The 22,842-nt window shown below is 41.5% G+C and overlaps 1 protein-coding gene across 1 annotated transcript in view; it reads right to left on the reverse strand.

Moving 5' to 3' along the window:
• Positions 1–34: 34 nt before the first annotated feature.
• Positions 35–22,842, reverse strand: part of CASK (calcium/calmodulin dependent serine protein kinase) — a 419,626-nt gene continuing 396,818 nt past the window's right edge. Inside the window, exons 23-27 of the mRNA XM_058441306.1 lie at positions 18,036–18,116; positions 17,849–17,929; positions 14,162–14,364; positions 7,078–7,161; positions 35–3,739 (exon numbers count right to left, since the gene is read on the reverse strand). Of these exons, the coding sequence (XP_058297289.1) occupies positions 3,563–3,739; positions 7,078–7,161; positions 14,162–14,364; positions 17,849–17,929; positions 18,036–18,116 (626 nt within the window). The 3' untranslated portion in view covers positions 35–3,562. The remainder of the gene's footprint in view (positions 3,740–7,077; positions 7,162–14,161; positions 14,365–17,848; positions 17,930–18,035; positions 18,117–22,842) is intronic.

Genomic DNA, 22,842 nt, shown 5'->3' on the forward strand with positions numbered 1-22,842 from the left:
AAAAAAAAAAAAAAAAAAAAAAAAAAAAAAAAAAAGGACATGACATCAGTGGAGGACAAAAGAGAGCTGGCTTTGGGCTGCCTTGTTTTTCAGAGGCAGTTTCCACGCTGGGAATCTTCCTGGAGGGTGGTTCAATTAATTGACTAAACTTTTTCAAGAAATAAACATGAAGCCTTAATGAAGAGACAAATACAAGTGATTTAAAAACAAAAGAACTCTGCAGCGATCAGATCAAAGGCTGTAAAAAGATAACAGTAGCGGCAGCCCAGGCCTGCCTGGAGCACAGGGGAAGGCTTGGCCCACTGGCTGTCTCTAGCAGCCTAAGAAGGAATTGGACGGGGAACAGAACACCTCCTGCATTTCTACTGCAGTGGGGGACTTTGCGACATCTTTAGATATTCTGCCACCAATAGGATGGGCTGGGACGATGCCTTCTGAATGCAAATAGCAAGAAGTAGGTCAACCATTTCTTTTCCTCTCTGAGCAAATATTTTAAATCATCTCACCTGACAAGAGATACATTTAATTGCATTTAAAAAGGCTACAATGTTATCTTGACACTGGGAAACTTCCAGATGAATTAAATTGAGTGACATTTCCCTTTTTAGCATTAAAATGGGATATGCTGCATGTGCAAAGTAATTACTGTCTTGTGATTGGAAAATCAGGACATTTCATCTTTTTAACAAAGAATTCAACATATAAAAACACTCCCTTTCTTGCTGTGGGGAATGGAGTTGGGTGGGGGAGAGAACCTTCAAAATACGGCTCTCCAGTACTTCAATTGACCACTAATAAGATTTAGTACTCTAATCATTCATCCTGGTCTTTAAAAGAAAGAAAGAAAAAAAAAGTTCTGCTGATGGAATGGAAGCAGTAAAGAAGCTTTTAGCAATTTTCTCTGATTGCTTAGTGGACAACTGTCATGTAGCAGTAGCAGTAGCAGCAGCAGCAGCAATGTACTGAAACTACTCTGAATTCAGAAATTTAAGTATATGCAGCTAGGTCATAAAGACACTGCTTTAGAGAAGACATGTATTAGTGGAATGGAACAGATAACATCTTTGAGAAGTCAATGAGTTCTGCATGCAGGGATTTCACCATCGGAATGATGGCAAGAATGATGCCTGCCTGTGTGCTTCTCAGAGGATGTATAAAGCCACTGAGGACGAGTGCTACAGTGCCTGTGAATTCTGGGGCCACAGACATCTAAGCTGGCATTGCTTTTCTCCTCCTCTGCTTAATCCACCTTTATAAACATGGCAGATGGCTTAAGACAGGCATCATCAGCATCTCTGGAGATGTGGGCTCAAAGGGCAAGTGGGGGCGTGGGGGTTTCCACTAGAGGGAGGGAAGTTTCTGTTTCCCATGTGTTAGTTGTAGTTATCTTTGTGCTTCACCAGAAAAGAGGTAGAGTGGGCACCTTCACACTAAGAGCCCGAACTGTGGTCAGTACCATACCAGCAATGACTGTCTGGCCTTGGCATCTATCAGATTTGAATCAGTCCTAACACAGCCCTAACCAACTCTTTGAAGGTTTCTCTCTCCATCTAGCATGAGACCACTGTTGAGCTTGTCTCTGGTTTGGTGGCTTGCTCACCCCACTGTGGGGCCCAAACAGAAGTAGTTCACTCAATACCTTGTTAGTAAGTTGCAGACTCATCTGGTCGCTGGCAAAAAGGACAACATCAGAAAAAAAAAATCGCCACCATTTCATAATAGGCGATGGGGGGCGGAGGCGGGTAGGGTGTTGACAACGTAAAAGAAGTATACTAATGCCTTCTCTGTTTGGTCCTTTAAGAGGAGCTGTTCGGCTCAGAACACACCCTGCACATCCTGCCAAGGCACAAGGTGACAAGGCCATCTAACCTACAAGAAGCAAAAAACGATGGTATGTTTTCAAGGATCACAGGTTAATACAAGCACTTCACACCCTCACACGCTAATGAAAAACATTCTACCGACCTCTGGCAAAGAGTCTGAGAACCCCAGCCCGAATCTCCTGTATTGGAAGAATGTGACTTCATGGAAGGGTTATGAGACGGTTAATGTCTCTAAAGCAACAAGGACAGATGATTCCCCTGTGCCAAGGGATACAGCAAGAGGAAGGAGAGACCACAGGTGGCCTCCAGTACACCCGTGGCCCTTGGGCGCATGGCTCTGTGCGAGTCAGACATGGTCCAGCTGTGCTCTGGCAGGCTACTTTGTCGCCCTGCCAACTGATACTCACTCCTGGGCCTTCAAAGGTTCGATGAGCATCTAACAAATTATACAATTGTAAAGATTATCAGCTTGGAAGCCTGAACAAATCTGTAATGAAATGAAGGACCCAAAGGCATTTAATTATTGAACACATAAAAGGAAGTATATTTAAAAAAAATTGGTCAAACTGTCCTGTTAGTTATCATTTTAAAGGAATTTACAGGGCTGTTATAGATGATTCTTTTGGAATATTTCAGTTTATAGCAAATGCCTAAACTGGTTTCTTCATTGCACAGTATTTTCTCTTAAAATGGGTGCTTTAAAACAATTACATACAGATTAAAAATCCTCATTTCTTTGCTTAATTAAAATGTTAATACTCTTAGACAACACAGATCTGAAATGGTGAAACCAGCAATTCCCCCCACCCCACCTTACAACAAATTAAATTGAGACAAAATTACAAACACATTTCACTACATGATTATTATTAATAAAAATCAGTTTCTTTTTTTTTTTTTTATAAAGTTGCCCAAAATGCAAGGGATGTGCATAGGTTTACAACTTAGTCATAATAGCATTTTATTCTTATTCCCCTGGGTGTGCCCCATGAACGGAATGTAGAATGTACTTTGCTGTAGATTACAGATTGTTTTGTCCAACACAGACACACCGACAGCATAAACGCTCGCGACTGTCCACATGCATTAAGAGTCAAGACCCAACTTCAAATCTCTAAAAGGTTTACAGGGTGCTTCAAAGAGACAGTATCACATTATCTGGATGTTACATAAAGGACTTAAAAAAAAATACTATTCTAAAAAAAAAAAAAGAGAGAAAAAAGGCCTTTAAAAATTTATGACTGTTTTGTAATCACTACACTAATTATTTCAAATAAATAAAGGAAAGAAAGATATTCCAATATTCCAATCCATAAAATCAGACTCTAAAAAGAATGTAGTGTTCCACCCCCAGTCAAGGTAACAGAATCATTGTTTATTATTATTAAAATAGATTATAGAAAGCAGCATCTATTTTGTGCAGTTTTTAGGGGCCTTGGAAATAAAAAGCTATGATTTCCAAAAATATAACATTCCAAAGGATTGAATAATACATACATTTAAAGATACATTTTATTAAAGTTTAGGAGAACTGATTAAAAAAGATACTGTCTCTTTAAATTAGTGTGTAATTGTTTTTCTCCTCCTATCTATTCGGACATGACAATAATTATAAATGTAGGTCACACTACAACTAGGTAGTCTCTAGGGACCATGACCTGCTGACACAAGGCCGATAACAAAGAGGCTTTTCCACGAATGAGGTGCTCCCAGTTATGCTCAGATATCTGGGGAGAGGCCTAATAGACCCAGGAGACAGGGACCCACTGTGGGGCTGTGCACACGAGCTCAACAGCTTCCTCCAGATGTCTGATTGTCTCATCAATTTCATTGTTGATAATTGTGAGATCGAAGTAGTGTGCATATGTTCTCTGTAAGATGTCAGACTCCTTCTGCAGACGCTGAAGAGATTCATCCTAAATGGTGATAAGATGGAGGGAGGGGTGGGCATGAGAGGAGGGAAAAGCAAACAGAAGAGAGAAATCAGTTGGATTCATTCTCTTTTCACATTTTTGTTCATCCCAGTGTCAGAAACAGTCAAGGCCAGACCCTGACATGCCATATGCCAGCATGAGGCCAAGTCCGCTCCATGACAGAGGAGACAGTGATTGCTCAACATGCAACAGAGGGTCCATGACAAAGCAGACGAACCAGAGAAAACAGACGCTCTTCAGGAAACACGCCACCCCCACTCAGGCCTAGCTGTGCCTGTTCACAGAGTCAGGCTTGGTAGGGCCATGCCAGGTGTGGGTTACAGTGGCTATGGTGGCCCAAACGGGCCAGCAGGAAGCCCCCCGCCCTAGCCTCAAGCCATTCTCCCAATTGGCGAGAGGGCCATGGTGGCAAGGCTGGAGCTCTTTGCCCCACTCCCCTTGGTCCTCCACACTCACTGGAGCCAGGCCTCAGGGCCCAGCTGTGTTTGCACCAACAAGTCCCTGCCCTTGGATGACAAATTAAGTTGTACTTTTTCCTCTTGTACTTAAAGGTGCAACACGTTCCAGGAATTCAATTACATATAATGGCACTCACTCAATAGCAGCTGATGCCAGAGGCAAAAGCTCTTTGAGTGCTACAAATAATGGCTGGAATAAGGCTGTTTCCCCAATAAACAGCACCTGGCATCTGATGAATCCCCCCAAATTGGTCTGCATTAGAAGCGGCAGACAAATGTCACTGTTCGTAGGTCCTCATATCTCTTATGAAAAAAACGGAAGGCAGAGAAGCTACTGAACTCTAGGGAGGTTTGCTGCAACAAAGGATGTTCCCTAAGCTGCAGCTTGCCACAGATTTTAAGAACTCTCGCAAGAGGGATCCAACAGGAGGAGGGAGTTTAGGGTCCCAGCTTTGTCATGCAAGTATAGCTTCCGCTACAGTGGCAGTTCTTTCAAGACAGGGGTCTCTTAAGAGCCACCAGAAAGAAGTCTGCCTCTATATCTTCGCAAGTCAAATTTGTCATGCTGAACTCCCAAAGGGCAAGTTCAACTTTGACACTAGGGAACTTTGTGAGTCAAATTAACCACCCCCCCTACCTGCCAAACACTAGGTGGGTGAGCTCTTGGGCTGTCTTAAATATACATAGAGATAATGAAATACCTCTTTATTTGATTAGTGGCTCTCTCTCCAGCTAGGGCATAAACTTGTCTTGTGTGCCCTGTAATTGCTGTGCCCCAGCATTAGGCATAGTGCCTTACACATAGTTAGTGCTTAATAAATGCTGTCAAAAGAACAAGCACTTGTCTGACTAGTGCCAGTCATTATAGGGTTTTATAAGTATTAAATCTAAAATCAAGAGACTGAGCAATTCTTCCAGGAAATGGGGGCTCTGGGTGACAGAGACAGATCTCCAGAGAAAATAAAAGATGCGGTACCTTCAAGGACCTAGGAGCCATAGTGCCCAGTACTGGCTTAGGGCCCCTCCCCTCCTCTTCTCTAAGGCCCCTCTGTTATTGGCAAGAGACCCTTCCTGGGAGGCTGCTGGGAGGTCCAGGCAAGCCTCAGCTCTCTGGGTACAGCTCTCAAGAAAGGGGACTAGAAGTGAGATAAAGAGACTTGCTTGATTCTGTCCTGGCACTGCAGTGGGCATGCGCAGACACCACAGCAGACAGGAACTCAATCTTTTCTCTCAGGGCGCTCTGAACCGAGAATGTCCTACCTGTTTTGTCCTCTTTTATAGGCATTTCAAAGCAGGACAGGGCATGCTTTGAATGTTAGTGTTAAGTACTACAGTGTAGATAAGACCCCAGTTAATCATCACCTTCTAGTTCGGCTTGCACTTAAAAAGCATAGTATTTTCACTGTGGCTTTACTTTATAATCAACACAATGCAAAAAACGCCATTTTAGCAAACGTGCATTCACCCAAAGACAGGAGTGCTTCCTACCAGGATGAAAAGGAACAATTCCTACAACATCACTCTCTGGCACACGGGATTCTATCTGAATATATAGTCCTGAGCTTCAAAAACCACTAGCAGAGTTTATGATTTGCTCAGCAAGCTGGGCTGATGAAAATAGTCAACAAAATTTATGGCTGAAAGTATCACATTTTTAATGTAGGTCTCTTTACAGAAAAATAAAGCTCCCTCTTAAGAATCTTTTAAGACGAAGCTATATTTGTCAGTCTCTTCCTCGACAACAGCTTGTCTGTGTGCTTGACTCACACGTGAGCAGGGTTTAACTCAGTGAAAACAAAATGCCTTTATTCTAACAGCAAAAGCAAGGATTTGTGGGAACAAAGTGTCTACTTTCTAAATCTATTAAAAGAAACACGGCTGTATTTCACCACCTCCTAGCTGGTACTTACAGGCAATTTTCTGCACCATTTTGGCAGCTATGGAAAATTAGTAAAAGGGCAGGAAAACAGGCAAAACAAAAACAAAGCAAAGATGATGATTCAAGAAAAATACATGGCAACTGAAGGATAAAAGCTAACCACAATGTGGAGTTTCAAACATGCTTGTGTATTAAATAAGATGGGAAGGTAGAATTTTACAAAGGAATATACCTCTTGCAGATGAAATGACAAAAACATAATGACAGAAAATAAGAGTAACATAGGTAAATCAAAATCCTGAATCTTCCTTAAAGGTACACAAAGGGAAAATTTCCAAGCCATGATTTAACTAGATTTTAAGCTTGGGTGAGTTTAGGTCAGTGTTGACTGAACAGAGTCAATCAAGAGTCCTCTGATGATTTCTAGAACTTGAGAAAGCAATGGTCTTCAGGAAGACTTTGTGTAAGAGTCTCCTCTTAACTAAGGAACCGACAGCAGATAGGCACTGCTACACTTAGCAGACACATGGTAACTACCCTTTGATCTGCTCAGCAATGGAAAACCTTCTAAGTCGGCAGCCAACTCTCATGAGCACCACGTCTGTGGCAGTTTCTGACTTGAGCTGGCTTGACAGTGGACAGAGCTGATTTCTAGGTTTGGTAGTCTCCAGAGGCCTGGAGAGAAATTCCACAAAGGTTCCACTCCAGGGGCTGCATAATCCCTATCCGGAGAGGGAGTAGGCTGGCAGCCCTGGAGGTTGTGAGACACCTGGGACGCCTCGGTTCTGGTGGGAGTGAGGGGGTTTGTCCTCAGATTTTAGAAGTCAGCTTACTGATAAGGCTGTCCCATGTAGCATTCTACTCCACATCCCATTTCATCAGAGCAGCCTTGCTGCAAATGTAGACTGACATGCTTCTGACTGTGCTGGGGAGTAAGGCTTGATCCTTACAGCTTATTTGGGGAAAAACAGGTTGATTCTTACCTCATTTAAACCTGGAGTAATAGTTGGTGCAGCAATGAAAACAACAAAAGGAGCAAACTCTGCAGTTCTTAGGACCTTCAGTGCCTGTGTTAAGAAAAAAAAAAAAATCCCGACTTAAAAGAAGAAATAACTAATGTAACTTTCAAATGAGTCTATAAAAATGTTTATACAACTGAAAATTCCAAGCTCTTGGCTCAAATTTTTGGCAAGGTATTATTAAATTTACCAACTTTATACATAACTTATATTACTTTTTTCTAAAGGATGGACAATAGCCATCAGAAAATAAAAGTTGGCAAACTGGACATTTTTCTTATGACTCATGAATCAATCTACTTTTCTTCATAAAAGTTAACACTGATTATGTTGGTTAATGTTCATTTAAACCTGGCTATTAGTTGTAGCCTGAATTTTAATCGACAGGAAATGGATTTAAGGGGAGACTTGGACCTGCCGGCTGCTTTTACCACTAATCTGGAGGCCACTCCCTCACATTTCAAATTTCAAATTGCTAGCCAAGGATTGCTAGCAAATCTGTCCACTGTAACTGTGTGTTGCTCTGCAGAAAAGCCCCCTGGGACTTCTGGGGAAGGGGGAACCTTGCCCAGGGCTGGAGTTAGGAGCCCTAGACTCTGTGTCTTAGTCCTGTCGCCAAAGACACTGTGTGGCTGTGGGCAATGTGTAGGCACATGAGAAAATGCTGCACTCAAGACAGAAGGGCCTCTGAGATCCCTTTCAGTTCCCTTCCAAGGCACTGAAAACCTCTAAATGCAAGCTACTAGTTTGGATAGATATACTGCAACGCTGCAATCAGACGCTGTGGGAGTTGATTCTGCTAAGGGATTACTGTTTCAGCTCCTCCCCAGGAGGATATGATTATCTTGGAGGTTACAAATTCCCTTCCAAGGAACAAAACCCAACACATACAGGTACCCAATTCACAAGTGACTGACATGTGATTAATTCATATGCGCTGGGGTAAATATCTTGCTGTCATTTACACAAGAATTTAACTATCCTGCTCCCCACATATTTTGCTTTCTAAATGGTCTTTAAATTTGCTTGCTTCGCGCTATTCCTATTGCTCCATCTTTTGCCCAGCTTATTGTAATAGTGATTAGACTGGTCGCCCTGCCTCTGGTTTTGCTGCTTTCCAATCCATACTCTACCCTGCTACTGGAATGATCTTTCTGAAATTCAAAACCCATGGCTCCCCTGCTCAGAATTCAACAGTTCCCTCTTGGCCTCAGGATAAACTGTATACTCCTCAGCATGAATGTCACCTCTCTCCCTCACAAGCATGCCTATGCTTAACCTCTTCAGCCTTTCTCTCTGCCCCTTTGGCTCCATGGACCAGCCTTCCTGAACTACTTTCAGTTCCAGAAAGGGCCAGACTCTCTCTGGCTTCCTGGCCTTTTGGCTTACTACTCCCTCTGCCTGGACCTCCCATCCTCTCTTCCCCTTCCCCACTTGCTCTTTTGCTTGGCTGAGTAATCCTTCAGAACTCAGTACTGATGCTCTTTTCTTTGGGAAGTCCTTTGTGAGCTCTGAGACCGTCCCACGTGCTCCTGAAGTACCCATCACATGGGAAACCCAAGACAAGACCCCAGGGACTAGTGGGTACCCTCCTTGAGGGCAGGGACTGTGCCTTGTTCAGCTGTCTCACTCATGCCCAATATGGCACCCAGCATAAACTTCCCTTATGAAAAAATTAAAATGTAAAAATAGTATATGTAATTTGCACAGAATTTATCTTGTCTTTTGAGGCAGGTTCATCTACAGAGCACTCTGCTCTCTTGGCTGAAGGGACTCTCTTAGCCTCTTTGTGCATACAGGCACGTAAGAGACAAATTTGACATGAAAGCTTCTTTCTTTTTTTAGTGCAAGGTTGGCTTTCACTAGGATTATATTTCTGAATTTTAGTCACACAGCATCTTCTTGTGGGTTGAGGGAGACTGGTACATTGTATTTATCCATCAAAGTTTTTTAATTCTTAAAGTCCTAGGCTCTGATTCTTCTGGTAAGAAAGCTCTTTACGCTTGCATATGTTAATTTTTGAAAGAGGTAACTGGCAATTTCTTTGTCAATCCTTTTGTGGCTGAAGACTTAAGCAAGGAACAAACATTATGACGAAGTCCATATATAGCTCAAGCAAGCTAACAGGGATCTTCACTTAGAAATATTCTTTATGTCAGTATTATCCTAGGCCTTTTTTCCTTCCTTCCTATGCTCATAGATCAGGTGAATACAGGGTCAGCTGAGACAAGGTTTTCTCATCACCCCTACTCCCGGTCGCACACATATACCCATCCCATAGCCTGCTTCTGGGCAACTGAGATGGGAAAGAATCCAATTTGCTTCTATCCCCAAAGCTACTCTAAGTGCTAGATGGAAGTCCACTCAGCCTGGATGCTGAATGGAACCCACAGATGAAGTAGAGAATGACACCCTGGGCATGAAATGTTTTTTTTCTCTACTCAGTGGCCCAGCCTGCCAGCTACCCAGTCCTTCTCATGTTTTCCATTCCAGCTATCACATTACAACAGCAGGAAACAAACTGCTTGGAACATTAGTTTAGCTTCCTGCAGATTGCCCATCTCTGCACTGCATTCACGCCCTTGGTCTATATCCAGAGACTGCACTCACTGCATAAAACCATCAATGGTGGCCATGTTCCTCACATTGCCAAATGACTCTTATGTCTATGAATCAGGTTATATTCCTTGATTTCCTTTTTTTTGCCCTGGTTGTCAGGAAGTTCAGAGCCAAATTTAATGTTTATCACAGTAACTAAAGTAGCCCTGTGGTTAGCATATTTGCTTTCTCCTCCTTTTTGTGGCTTTTTCTATTTCTATACTTTATTATTGTACTTTCAAAAATTCTAAGATGCCTCAAATCCTGATTGAGATTTTCCTGTCTAGTCAGCCTCATATCTTCAGCAGACTCACCACACATTTCCTCGCTTGTTCTTGAACGTCTTTGTGCCATACTCTGCACTACTTACGGGTCTCAAGTAGGTGCCACTTTTGGTGCTGTGGTAGCCTGGCTGAGGTTCAGAGTTACTTCAGGGACAGGAAATGGAATTGCTCACAAGGATTCCCCTCTCTCAGGCAGTTAATAGGTGACTTAAAGATGAACTCTAAACCCACTTCCTTTCTGACTCAGGATGAGGCACAAATTTTTTAATGTTCATGGGCAAATACTTCTCTCCGAATCTCTCTGGGATTCGGAGAGAGAGACAGGGACAGAGAGAGAGACAGAGTGTGAGAGAGAGGGGAAGAGGGAGAGAGAGAGACAGAGAGAGAGAGAGAGAGACTGTGTGTGTGTGTGTGTGTGTGTGTGTGTGTGTGTGGAGAGAGAGAGAGAAACAGGGACAGAAATGGACAGGGAGAGAAAGAGCATGCTCTAGAAAGATCACTGAGAGCATGCTAGATTCAGATAGTCAAAGTAACATTAATCTAACATTTGTGGAGATAAATTGATTCTATGGCTTGGCTATGGCCAATAATTAATCTCAGGTTATTATCCTCAAGGAATAGAAACTCATTTGACCCAAGTGTATAAGATGCAGATATCTATTCTGGTTTGCAAACTTAAAAGGCACACAGGGGCAAGCATATGAGTCATTTTGTACAAAAATCTAAGGGTTTAGGAAGAGAGCAGTGACCCCAGAACCCATCTCAAGAGAGCTAACTGATTTCACAAAATAGTCTCTGGTTCAGAACCTGGCTCTTGTTTTAAACTATGGATTTTCCTAACAAGACTGTATGCTACCTCTTGATGATGACCTCTTCCGCTGTGGGCAAAAGCAAAACTACAAATATTCTGCTACTATTAACTTTTCCATGCTACAAATGGATACATCAGAATAAGGTTAAAATCTAAAACCATCACATTAAGCTCTGATTACATACTGGGGCTATTGCAGTTTCAGCTTTAGGGGCACAGATTATTTTCTGAGCCATAGCTTTATTTTCATGAGAAATAAATTCTATAGTTTTTCTTAGGTTTGACTGAATTATAGATTTTTCTGAACGTTTTAAAAAAATGAGGCTTTACATTGTACTACTACGGATAAGGTGAACCATCTTAAGGATTCCCAGGGTTACCTCTTCTAGGGTGGTACAGTGAAAGGAAGTGGGGATTTATTGTAAAAGAATAAAAATTTAAAAATCAACACAGTTCAACTTCACACCTCACTTTCAATTGGCTGTAAAGCCTTAATCGAGTCACAATTATGTTAAGCCTTGGTTTCTCCATCTACAAAAGTAGATACTGATCTCCAGCTCATAGGGTTACAAGGATTTGGTAAGGAGTCATAACACCTGGCAAAATATACAGCACTATAAGAACATAATCTATTACTATTTTATGAGAAGCTAGGTTATTAATTTCTTTCTAGTTTAATGTCTTTACCATCATCCTCTAGCTTTAAAGTTGGACCACAACATCTTATCATATAGTATTATTAGACGTGCTCAATTGGGCCTCAGTTGTCTGAAATAAGATGGCATAAAGTATTAGGCCTGCACTAAAAGAGCTGGACATGTGTTAGGTGGTTTTCCTATGGTCCACATGTAGTTTGGCAGAAGTGAGAGGATTCTAAAAAATGCCACAAGGCCCTTCTGTTATGGACAGTTTTGGATGTACAATGAGGAAGGAATTTCATCCTCACCATCTTGTCTTCTGAATTGTATTCTTAGCTCCCGACCCTGTGCTTGACATATAATAAGGGCTTAATACAACTTTGTTGGATTAAACTGTCTGTGAGATACAGTAGAGGGGTCATCTAAGAAGCTGGAGTGGGAAAGCGGGGATGGAGAAAAATGTCCTAAGGAGAGAGCCTCACTGGAGCAATGAGGCTCTGCCTGAAAGCAAGTTGTTCATGGTCACGGGCATCCTGAAGGCAGGATGAAGGCCTTGTCCAGCTGAGGAGACTGGGCTGAGGGCAGAGAAGCCCGAGAGTGAAGCCCAGTCGGTGCAGACTGCGGGCATCCTCAGCTGTACTGTGGTATGCAATGGTCATTGTGAGACCAGGACTAGCATGAGGCTGGCCTGCGCAGGAGGGCCTGGGACCAGTGTGGTCAACCAGACCAACAGGAGGAGCAGGACCTGGGCAATCCCTATCCCCAGGGCCGCTGGCCCAAAGAGGCTCAGGCAGCCAGGATGCCTATGGCCGGCCCTCAGGGCTAGGTGGATCTGAGAGATCACAGTTCTGAGAGGCAGGGACCCAGGAAGCAGGAGAGAAGAGTGCAGGTGAGCTCATCCAGCACTCGGGAGCAGAGGAGAGTGCCCAGCCGGGGTGAGGAGGTGCTTTGGGGCCAATTGCAATGGGTAAAAGTAACTGCTGTGGGTGTCCTGAGGAGGCTGAGAGAAGTGTCTCCCACTCAGCAGTGCAGAGCAATGCATGGCTGTGCAAGGGCAAGGAGACAGGGAGAGCTGGACGCTATGGGTGGAGCAGCAGCAGCAGCGGCAGCAGCAGCAGTGGCGGTGGCGGCGGCAGCAGCGGAGGCAGGTAAGGCAGAAAGCCCTCGAAAGTGGACTTAGATAATGCAGAGGGAGTCTGAGGAGCCCTGCAGCCAGCATACTGCTAGAGACATTACTACCAGCAGAAAACGACGTTCAGGTGAAGACCAGTGTGGAACCCAAGGAGAGGATGTCGAAGACCAGGACCAGGATTGAGACTTTGCCTCTAGCCACCCCTGGCCAGAAGATTTTTCCAATCCCTAGTAAGGAGGGATTAGTAGTTAAACAAAAATCAATCTGTGGTACACATCATATATTTAGTTCTATATAGGTCCAAGTTAATTGTTAAGTAAACGGCAGTGTTCACCCTACTGCTGCTTTCCTCCCTAGCCCCTTAAACAGATCCTTTTGTGGTTTCCAAAGTTCCAAGTTCAAGAACCCCATCAGGTGTTGTAAACGGAAATGGTGAACCCACTGGCCACAAATTAGGATCCCGGAGCCCAGAAACTGAGCTGTCAGGTCCCAGGTCACACAGACTCTGGTTATATAGGTTCTGTCCTTGCTTTAGGGATGGTTAGGGGACCAAGTCTCATACAGTGGCCCCTGAACAGCGATTCGCCCTGCCTAGGATAGCCAGGTAAGCCTCCTGATGAAACACAGCCTGCTTGAGGGAAGCTGGTCTACTATTTCAGCAGGTAGCATACTGGTTCTATTTCTAAGTGTTAAAGGAGATTTGGTACAGATCAGTCCTAGAAATGGCAGACCCGGGAGTCACATGGGCACCCACAAGCCTCTCCTATAACCCACCTTGATGTCTACAACTCCCAAATCCTTCCTACTGTACTTTACCTCCCATATCTACTTGGTTTGTACTCAGAGATGAAAAAACAGCTTGTCAGCATTTTTGATGTAAAGCCTTCAGCTTTCTCTTTTTCAAGTTTAATAATTCCTATTGCAAGACATATCTAGAAACCATTTCATCATCTCTGTGTCTGGCTCTCTTTTGAGTCCTCTTCCAAGTCTTTATCTCTCTCCTAGTTTTCGCTCAGTGTCAGGCATTGTGCTCAGGTAAGGAAATGGCAGAGGCTGAGAGCCACCATAGGTTTCCATCCCTGCTGTCTCTGACATCTGGGCTCACTCATGCTTGCTTTCATAAAGCTAGTGCTGTGTTTCAGACCCAGGCCCCAGGATCAGTTTCTCACTGGAGATTAACATAACGTGCTGGTAGAGGCTCTGATGGTCCAGCGTGAGCTGTACCCAGAGAGGGAAGGTGGCTGTTGTGATAACAAAGTGCCAGAGCCTCATCCTGAGGTCGGATGATCGTAGGATTTCTGGCAGGCGTAGACCCAATCAGGAACCTTATTGAGCTTCTGCATATAATAAACCTCTTAAGAGAATAATCTCTGCTTCTTAAATACATGGTGTGTGCACCGAGTCCAAAGATTAGTCAGCTGGCATTCTAGACTGTGAAACCCCAATGCCTCCATTACTGACACCTTTCTGTAGTTTATGAAATTATTATGTGACCTGTGACTTTCTGAAGGCATTTTTGATTTCAGAATCTGTGCTTATGGGCATGCAGGCAGGATGTCAGACATTCGGGGAGGCCGGACATTACCTGAGGCTCCACGTCCAGTATTGCAATCAGCCCCTGCTCGTGGATCTTCCGGATGGTCTCCAGTTTTGTCCCATACATCGCATCCTCGTGGCTGCCGTACTCCAAGTACTCGTTATTAGAGATGTCTTGCATCATTTGGTCATGAGATACAAAGTAATAATTCTTTCCATTTTCTTCATCTTTCTTTGGAGGTCTGGTTGTATCTGCAAAGTCGCATGGCACAAGAGGTTTAAAAGGCTGAGCTGATGAGCTTACTACGCTCCCAATAGATTTACTCAAACCCAGTCTCTTCCTAAAAGCGGTGGATTCTTTAGCGTATATCTCATATCCCCTGTTCTCACCCCCAGTGGCTTTGCAGAACTAAATTCTAGAAACCATATTTATCTGTGTGCATCACACCATAGTAGCCAGTGAGTTGTCTGGTTTGGTGAATCTTTCAGTGTTCAGGTGAGATGTATTTTATCCCTTCATGAACCACCACAGGAGGAAGACATGAAATGACCCAAGATTAATATAACTCACTGTATGCCTTAATGCAGTTGGGTCTTGTGTAGAAGGAAAAAAGGAGAATAAAAAAATGGAAAACTGCATATAGTTAAATTTAAATAAGCCAAAATTAAATAAAATTCAAATTTTAGTTTCTCAGTCTCACTAGCGGCATTTCAAGGGTTCAATAACCACGTATGGTTAGTGGCCACTGTACTGGACTGCACAGACATCATACTGTCATTGTCACAGAAAGTTCTATTGAAAAGTGATGGTCTATAACATCTTGCAAAAGGAGAATGTTAGGATACAGCAAAAGGCATGTTACACTGAAAACACAGTGACTGTGGCCAGACATACCCATAATTATTATGGAAGACCTAAATCAGGAGGTGACAAAGTGGCTTATGGGCCAAATATGGTCTACTGCCTTTTTTTATTTTTTATTTTTATTTTGGAGACAGAGTCCCACTCTGTAGCCCAGGCTGGAGTGTGGTGGTGCGATCTCAGCTCACTGCAACTTCCGCCTCCTGGGTTCAAGAGATTCTTGTGCCCTCAGCCTCCCGAGTAGCTGGGATTATAGGCGTGTACCACCATGCCCAGCTATTTTTTGTATTTTCAATACAGACGAGGTTTCACCATGTTGGCCAGACTGGTCTCAAACTCCTGACCTCAGGTGATCTGCCTGCCTCAGTCTCCCAAAGTGCTGGGATTACAGGTGTGAGCCACTGCACCCGGCCACCTACTGTCTGTCTTTGTAAACAAAGTTTTATTGGAACACAGCCATGTGCTTTTGTTTACATATTGCCTCTGGTTGTTTTCATGAGACAGCAGCAGAGCTAAGTGCTTGTGACAGACTGTATGGCCTTAAAGCCTCAAATGTGTACTATCTGGTCCTTTACAGAAAAGGTTTGCCCACCACTCACCTAAGTATGTGCCAATAAGCTCTAGTTCTGTGGATACTAATAGGACCAGTATCCTGCAAAACACACTTTAGGAAATGTTTTTCTAGATGAGCCAGGAACACTGGTTTTAATATTCGCTCTCTCTCTCTCCCTACCCCCCTTTCTTTTCTCCCTTCCTTCTCTTTTTTTCCCTCTCTCTCTCAATTTCTTCGCTTTCTTCTTTCTTTGAGAAAGAACAAATTTATGCTACTCTCTTCTGTGTACATGAGCCTAAACTAATGGGGAATTCCCCCTTTCCTGCTAGCCTGTTAGAACATCAAGTGCTCATGGTCATCAAAATGTGGACATTTTAAGAGAAGCCCTTTCTCTAGGCATATCAAAACCCGAAGAACCGGTGTTACTATTTATTTATTTATTGAGACAGGGTCTCGCTCTGTTGCCCAGGCTGGAGTGCAGTAGCAAGATCTCAGCTCACTGCAACTTCCACCTCCTGGGTTCAAGCAATTCTCATGCCTCAGCCACGCTAATAGCTGGGACTACAGGTGCGTGCCACCACGGCTGGCTAACTTTTGTATTTTTAGTAGAGATGGTGTTTCACCACATTGGCCAGGCTGGTCTCAAACTCCTGGTCTCATGTGATCCGCCCACCTCGGCCTCCCAAAGTGCTGGGATTATAGGCGTGAGCCACCACGCCTGGCCAAGAACTGACATAACATATTGATGTTGTACTATCTTCAGTCATCTCAGTAGTTGGATATATGTTATATACACATATGGGGTCAAATATTTCAAAGACTAGTCATGATTGACATCATCAAAGGTAAGTTTTAAAACCAAACTAGTTAACTGGCCATTTAATAACATGGAAGTTCAGTTGTTACGTGGTTAAGAAGCTAATGTTAGCTAAGCTTGCTGTACTCATGATCTAGACATAAGGAGAATTAAAAGAACACTTCAAAGTGTTTTACTAGAAAACCCCGGTAGTGCCAAATGAGACACTATTGGATACATTTCTTTTCTTGTGTAAATCAGACAGGGTTTTGGGATGAAGGTTGTCTCATGAAGCCTCCTGGCTCTCTGAGGTGTACAAATAACTGTAAGTGGTACTGACATTGCTTCAGGAAGGCATGTGAAGGCCCTATAGAATGGAGCCAATCTTCACATTTTCTCCCGTTGCTCTTAAAAAATCATTTTCCTTTAGCTCTTCCAACCCTGAGCTGCTAGAAAGCTTCTGGGGTTAAAATTTTATTTTATTTTATTTATTTTTTTTGAGACGGAGTTTCACTCTTGTTGCCCAGGCTGGAGTGCAATGGCGCGATCTCGGCTCACCACAACCTCCACCTCCGGATTCAAGTGATTATCCTGCCTCAGCCTCCTGAGTAGCTGGGATTACAGGCATGCACCACTATGCCTAGCTAATTTTGTATTTTTAGTAGAGACGGGGTTTCTCCATGTTGGTCATGCTGGTCTCGAACTCCTGATCTCAGGTGATTCGCTCACCTCAGCCTCCCAAAGTGCTGGGATTACAGGCATGGGCCACCGCGCCTGGCCTAAAATTTTAAACTTTAGAATAATGATGATAATAATGAAATGATAGTGGTAGATATCTTCTACTTATCCACCATCTGCTAAGTGCTTCATACACATGATCTCAAATCCTCTCTGCAATCCAGAATTACTTCATTTTACAATTGAGAAAATGAAGAGGGCAAGAGGTTAAGAATAAGATACAGAAAATAAGGAGAATTAAAAATCTTACAGATTTGAAAATCTTTACAGAAACAACTGTTAGCATATTGATTGGGTTTAAAAAGTGATAAGAAATCAACAATTTAAATATTAAGGGAAAAAATTGTCATATCAGAAACTGTGCAACTATGAAAACTTATTTTTCCAAGAATAATTCATCTAGGTAATGTGTATGACATATTGTTAGAAAAATTGTTACAAACAGAATGGATAAACCTAATTTTATTTAAAACACACACACACACACACACACACACACACACACACACACACACACTTTATACACATATCTGTACTAAGACAAGCCTAGAAGGGTATACAACAGAGAAGCCTAGAAGGGTATATACAACAAAATATTTACAGCACTTATAGGGAAAGAGGGGTTGAGATTATTGTTAACTCATTTTCTTCCTTGTTCTTTTTTTGATTTTACAAATTTCCTACAATGAACAGTTATACCTTATGTAATCAGAAAAAAATACATAAATTATAGAGTTAAAAAAGTGATAGGAAAAATATAATGAAAAGAGATTGAGACATTGCTTACGTGGAATAGGGTACGCAAACCGGTCTGGGTGCTTTGTGATGAGAGTGTTTTTTATGTGTCTTCTCCCAACACCATGTGCACCTATGTCATTTAGAAAAAAAGAATGTTAAAACTGACAACTCTTAATAATGTTCACAAAATGTTTTGAAAGTGAGAATAAGCAACCCACTTACACAATCAAACTTACCTAATAAGACTAGTGTTTTCCTTTTGAATGCTGGCAGTTTTACTACTTCTTCATATGTGACAAGATCTAATTGATCAAACACTAAAACGCAAAGATTTAGAAGAAAGGTAAATTTGTAGAATGACTATTTCATGTACATAAATTATAATTTTACTGGCAAAACTACAGTTATATTAAAACCATGTCTTAAAAATATGAATCCAACTTATGATATATGGCTTACATGTAATTTAAGTCATATAGCATCTAGGGAGAAATTTTCATTTTTAAGCCCATGAAAATGCACTTTAGAACCAGGGGCATCCAAAGATGCTGAACACATGCATTAAAATGTCCAAATCTAAAAGATACTACATATCTTTTCATGTAGTATCCAACAAATCATATGAATTCATTTGAAACCACATGCTGTTCCTATTTTTCCAATTCTAAGAAGTCAGTAATACTAAAAAGAAAAAGTCTACAGACAGTGACCAACATGAATATAGCATGAATGCAACTAAAGTTAACCAGGAGAGGGGCCAGCTAGATCATTTCTAGAGATGGATGAGAAATGCATGGACAGCTGGTCTTTAACTTCATGGTTCTTTCTTTCAACAGAGTTGATGAAGGTGGCATGCTAGATTCTAAGGCAAGTTCTGTACCTATTGCACAAGCTTATCAATGGGCATCTCACAAGCTTTACTGTAACCCAGATATCCATTCAATGGAAAGTCTTGAATATGTAAGGAGAGTTATATGCTTTCCTGGGCCTGAAAACTTGTCGCCCATTACATGGGCAGCCTGCGTGTGGTGGATCAGGATGGAAAGAATCATGAAGCAGAGTCTGAGCTCAGAAACCTTTGCAAAAGTGGAGTTCTCTAATCACTACAGACTGAGGAGAAATACTTTAACAAATATTTTTCTGGAACCTGCCTCTTAACACTACGATAAAAGCAATTTCAAGCAATGTACGAAACTTTCCTGAGCAGATGCCCATTCCTGTTGAAATTCAACATGGTCTAATTCTCACACACATTTGGAAATTCTCACAAAGGGCTAAAATTGTATGTCTGTGTTTCCTGTAATATTTTTTGTATGGTCATACCCAAATGCTGTCAGTTACATACTGACATTTTTTTTTTTAAAAGAATATTGAATAAACCCTGGATTTTAGAGGGGTTAAAATAAATTCAGTAAAATTGATTTGATGATGTAATAAAGGAAGCTGGGCTGCTTTATTTTTTATTTATTTATTTACTTATTTATTTTTGAGATGGCCTCTCGCTCTGCCGCCCAGGCTGGAGTGCAGTGGCACAATCTCGGCTCACTGCAACCTCTGCCTCCCAGGTTCAAGCGATTCTCCTGCCTCAGCTTCCCAAGTTACAGGCACCTGCCATTACGCCCAGCCAATTTTGTATTTTTGTTGAGATGGGGTTTCACCACGTTGGCCAGGCTGGTCTTGAACTCCTGACCTCAGGTGATTCACTGGCCTCGGCCTCCCGAAGTGTTGGGATTACAGGTGTGAGCCATCGCGCCCGGCCGAAATCTGCGCTACTTTAGCCAATCATTTATTAAGAGAACCTTCTACTCCTAGAAACAATATGGCCAAATGACTGTGAGTATCACCTTAGTTCTTAACATTAGTGATTTGCCCAATCACTTAAAAAGCAAAATAAGATACTTAGGAATAGAATAGATCAGAAACAAACAACAAAAAGCACCATTGTCACAATATATAAAAAAAGAAACATAATATATTAAAATAGAGGTTAGTGTATATTAATGGGTATTTGCACATTTGTTTTCTTTTGATAACTTGATTTATAAAGGTTGATTGAAAGTCTTTAAAGCATATCCTCTAGCAATAGCTAAAAACCAAGAAATGTTTTCTGTGTTCAGAATGGCAGACTCACAAAATTAAAATGAACATGAGGCTCTCTGTGGTAGGGCTAGTTAGTTATACTGCAGTAGTAATGGAGTGATGAGAGTTGCAAAAATAAAAGCAGGAGTGCTGATGACATTATTTTTTAGACCTATTGCCCTCTGAGCGATATTTCCATCAAGAAAAAGTATGCTTATGGAAGAATTGCATTGACACGCAGATATATTTTAATATATTTTAATAAAAATAAGCAAGCATCTCACGAAAGAGCAAGATGATGATGATGACACAAGCTTTCTGAATGGTATATACACACACCTATCCCTCTATAGAGCCCTAACTCTGATCCTACCAAATTAAGACTTGTCATTTTTTTAAAAAACACATAAGAATGAGTTAGATGTCAACAATCGAAACCACAAACAGATATGTTATGAAAATGAAATGAAACAGATATGTTAAACATCAATATCTTAACCATAAACGAGCAGCATGAAGAGGTTACTCTGGTCTAAATGAAATTGCCACACAATCGTAGGGTTGAGAAACAATAAAAAAAGGGTATTTTAAAACAAGAGATACAAATAATATTAGGAAAGCACTTAAAGAATGAACTTTTAAAGGTTTTAAGTTGCTTGCTGATAAAAAAAGGACTTAATAAAAGAAAACCATCAAAAACACAGAGGCATAGTCATTCAACAGGTTACTTACATGCACAGAGGCCATTGGGAGTGAGACAGCATGAAAAATGTACAGGGGTCATTGAAATATGGCTTTTCATATATTAGTAAAATAAAAGTATAATATGTACAAAATAAACTTTATCATGCAATATTCTAAACACAAGGCAAATAAATCACATTAAGAAACAAACTCATTTTAATAGAAATTCGACAATATCCTTATATAAAAGCCAGTGGATTTTATATACTAGCATATGCATAGACATTTTATCGAGAATAGTTACAAGAAAACCTCTTCAGAGAGTGTAGATGTGGAAGCCTTTTGCTTTTCACTTTGTACCTTCCTGTACCATGTGTAATTTCTAACCATGTGTGCCTATTACTTTTATTATTATTATTATTATTATTATTGACACAGGGTCTCACTCCTTTACCTAGGCTGGAGTGCAGTGGCGGGATCTTGGCTCACTGCAGCCTCTGTGGACCTCCCGGGTTCAAGTGATTCTCCTGCCTCAGCCTCCCAAGTAGCTGGGATTACAGGCGTGCGCCACCACACCCAGCTAATTTTTGTATTTTTAGTAGAGATGGGGTTTTGCCATGTTGGCCAGGCTGGTCTCGAACTCCTGGCCTCAAGTGATCTGCCCATCTCGGCCTCCCAAGGTGCTGGGATTACAGGCATGAGCCGCTGTGCACAGCCTATTATTATTTTTAATGCCAACAGGGCAGTGAGTTTATGGGCTACTTTTTGTTTCCTTTAGAGTTGCTTGTATTCCAGAAAAAAAAGAATAGCTTTTAAAGTCAACAGTACTAATTTGTGGTATTAAGCATAATTTAAGCACACCTATAAATGGTACTGTAGAAATCCCCTATGTTCAAATATGTGTATGTAAATAGAGTATTTTGGGGCTCTAACATTTAAGAAAACAAATTAATGAAGACTTCCTGAGTTTTTAAAAAGTTTACATTAGTAACTTGATCTAAAATGACTTTTGGAAGTCCTGGGGGCTGAGGAATCTGAATGCCTCTAGAGTTCAGTTGTTCCAGCCACACCACATTGCTTTTTGTACCAAGTATACATGGCTAGAAACCTTCTATGTGTTACAGAAAATGTATTTGCTGTAAAAGCTACACACACCGTAATCAAATCTATTCCCAAGGATTCAGAAATACTGTCTAGCATAGTTTGCTCATATTACCCTGATTTCCTGCTAAACTACTCAACATTCCAGACACTTCTTTTAAGTATTTATGTAACTACTTTCCAGGTTGAATTTTTTCCATAAAAAAGCCATTAACATTGAATCCTTGTCTCAGCTGGAAACGCTATCAAGATCTTCAAATACTATAAAGACCTCCAATTCAAAAGAGCATTGCACACTGGTAGCATCGGGTTAAGGAGTACATACTTGAATGCCCGCAGGGGTCAGGTAGCTAATGTGGTTGAATGAAGTGGGCCAGGTGCAAAAAACAGGGAGTAGTGCGGACAGTGTGTGCTGGAGAATGAGCGTCCATTCAAAGGCCACATTAACCACCCAGAGTTACTAAGAAAGTGGGCCTGGTATTGCTGCATTCCTTGTTCTTCTAAGGGAACTCTGAAACCCAAATTTTTATGTTAAATATCCTGACTTTCACACGTGATGACTTATTAAAACTTATTTCAAACACTGTGTGTGTGGGAGTTAGAGGGACAAAATTTACTTATGGGTCAAATTCAGCAAATAGGCTGTCACTTTATGATGGGAGTTGTAGGTAACATAGTTTGAACAGAATTCCACTTTAACAAGCTATGTAGAATTTCCTGATGACAAAAATGGAAATAATTCTAGTATTATCATTCCCACCAGTTCTAGATAATGACAAAATTCCCAACCTTCATTTGTACCACAAATACAAATGTCAGAATTTGATAAGGTTTGGATCTTGCCATCAGTATATGATGAATTCTCAAAGATTTGAAGCAGGAAACAAAACATACGGCCCTTATTTTAATTTACTGAGTAGTAACAGAAGAACAGAGTACTGTATTTTACCATCAACTTCTAAAAAAGCCAGAAAAATCCTTTTGAGATATTGTTTGATCTGTGCCCATGAGCCCATCTGGTTTGGTATGAAAGGCTATGATATTTCTAAGTTCTCAAAGCAACTGCCTCACCAATGGAGGTCAAGAGTATTTGTTTCTCACTCTTTCAGAGCAATTCTTGAGAGCTTGTTTGGAGGTTCTAGCAGGGGAGCGCAGCTACTCGTATACCCTTGACCGAAG

This window comes from Hylobates moloch, unplaced genomic scaffold, assembly GCF_009828535.3.
Source record: "Hylobates moloch isolate HMO894 unplaced genomic scaffold, HMol_V3 SCAFFOLD_7, whole genome shotgun sequence".
Taxonomy (NCBI): domain Eukaryota; kingdom Metazoa; phylum Chordata; class Mammalia; order Primates; family Hylobatidae; genus Hylobates; species Hylobates moloch.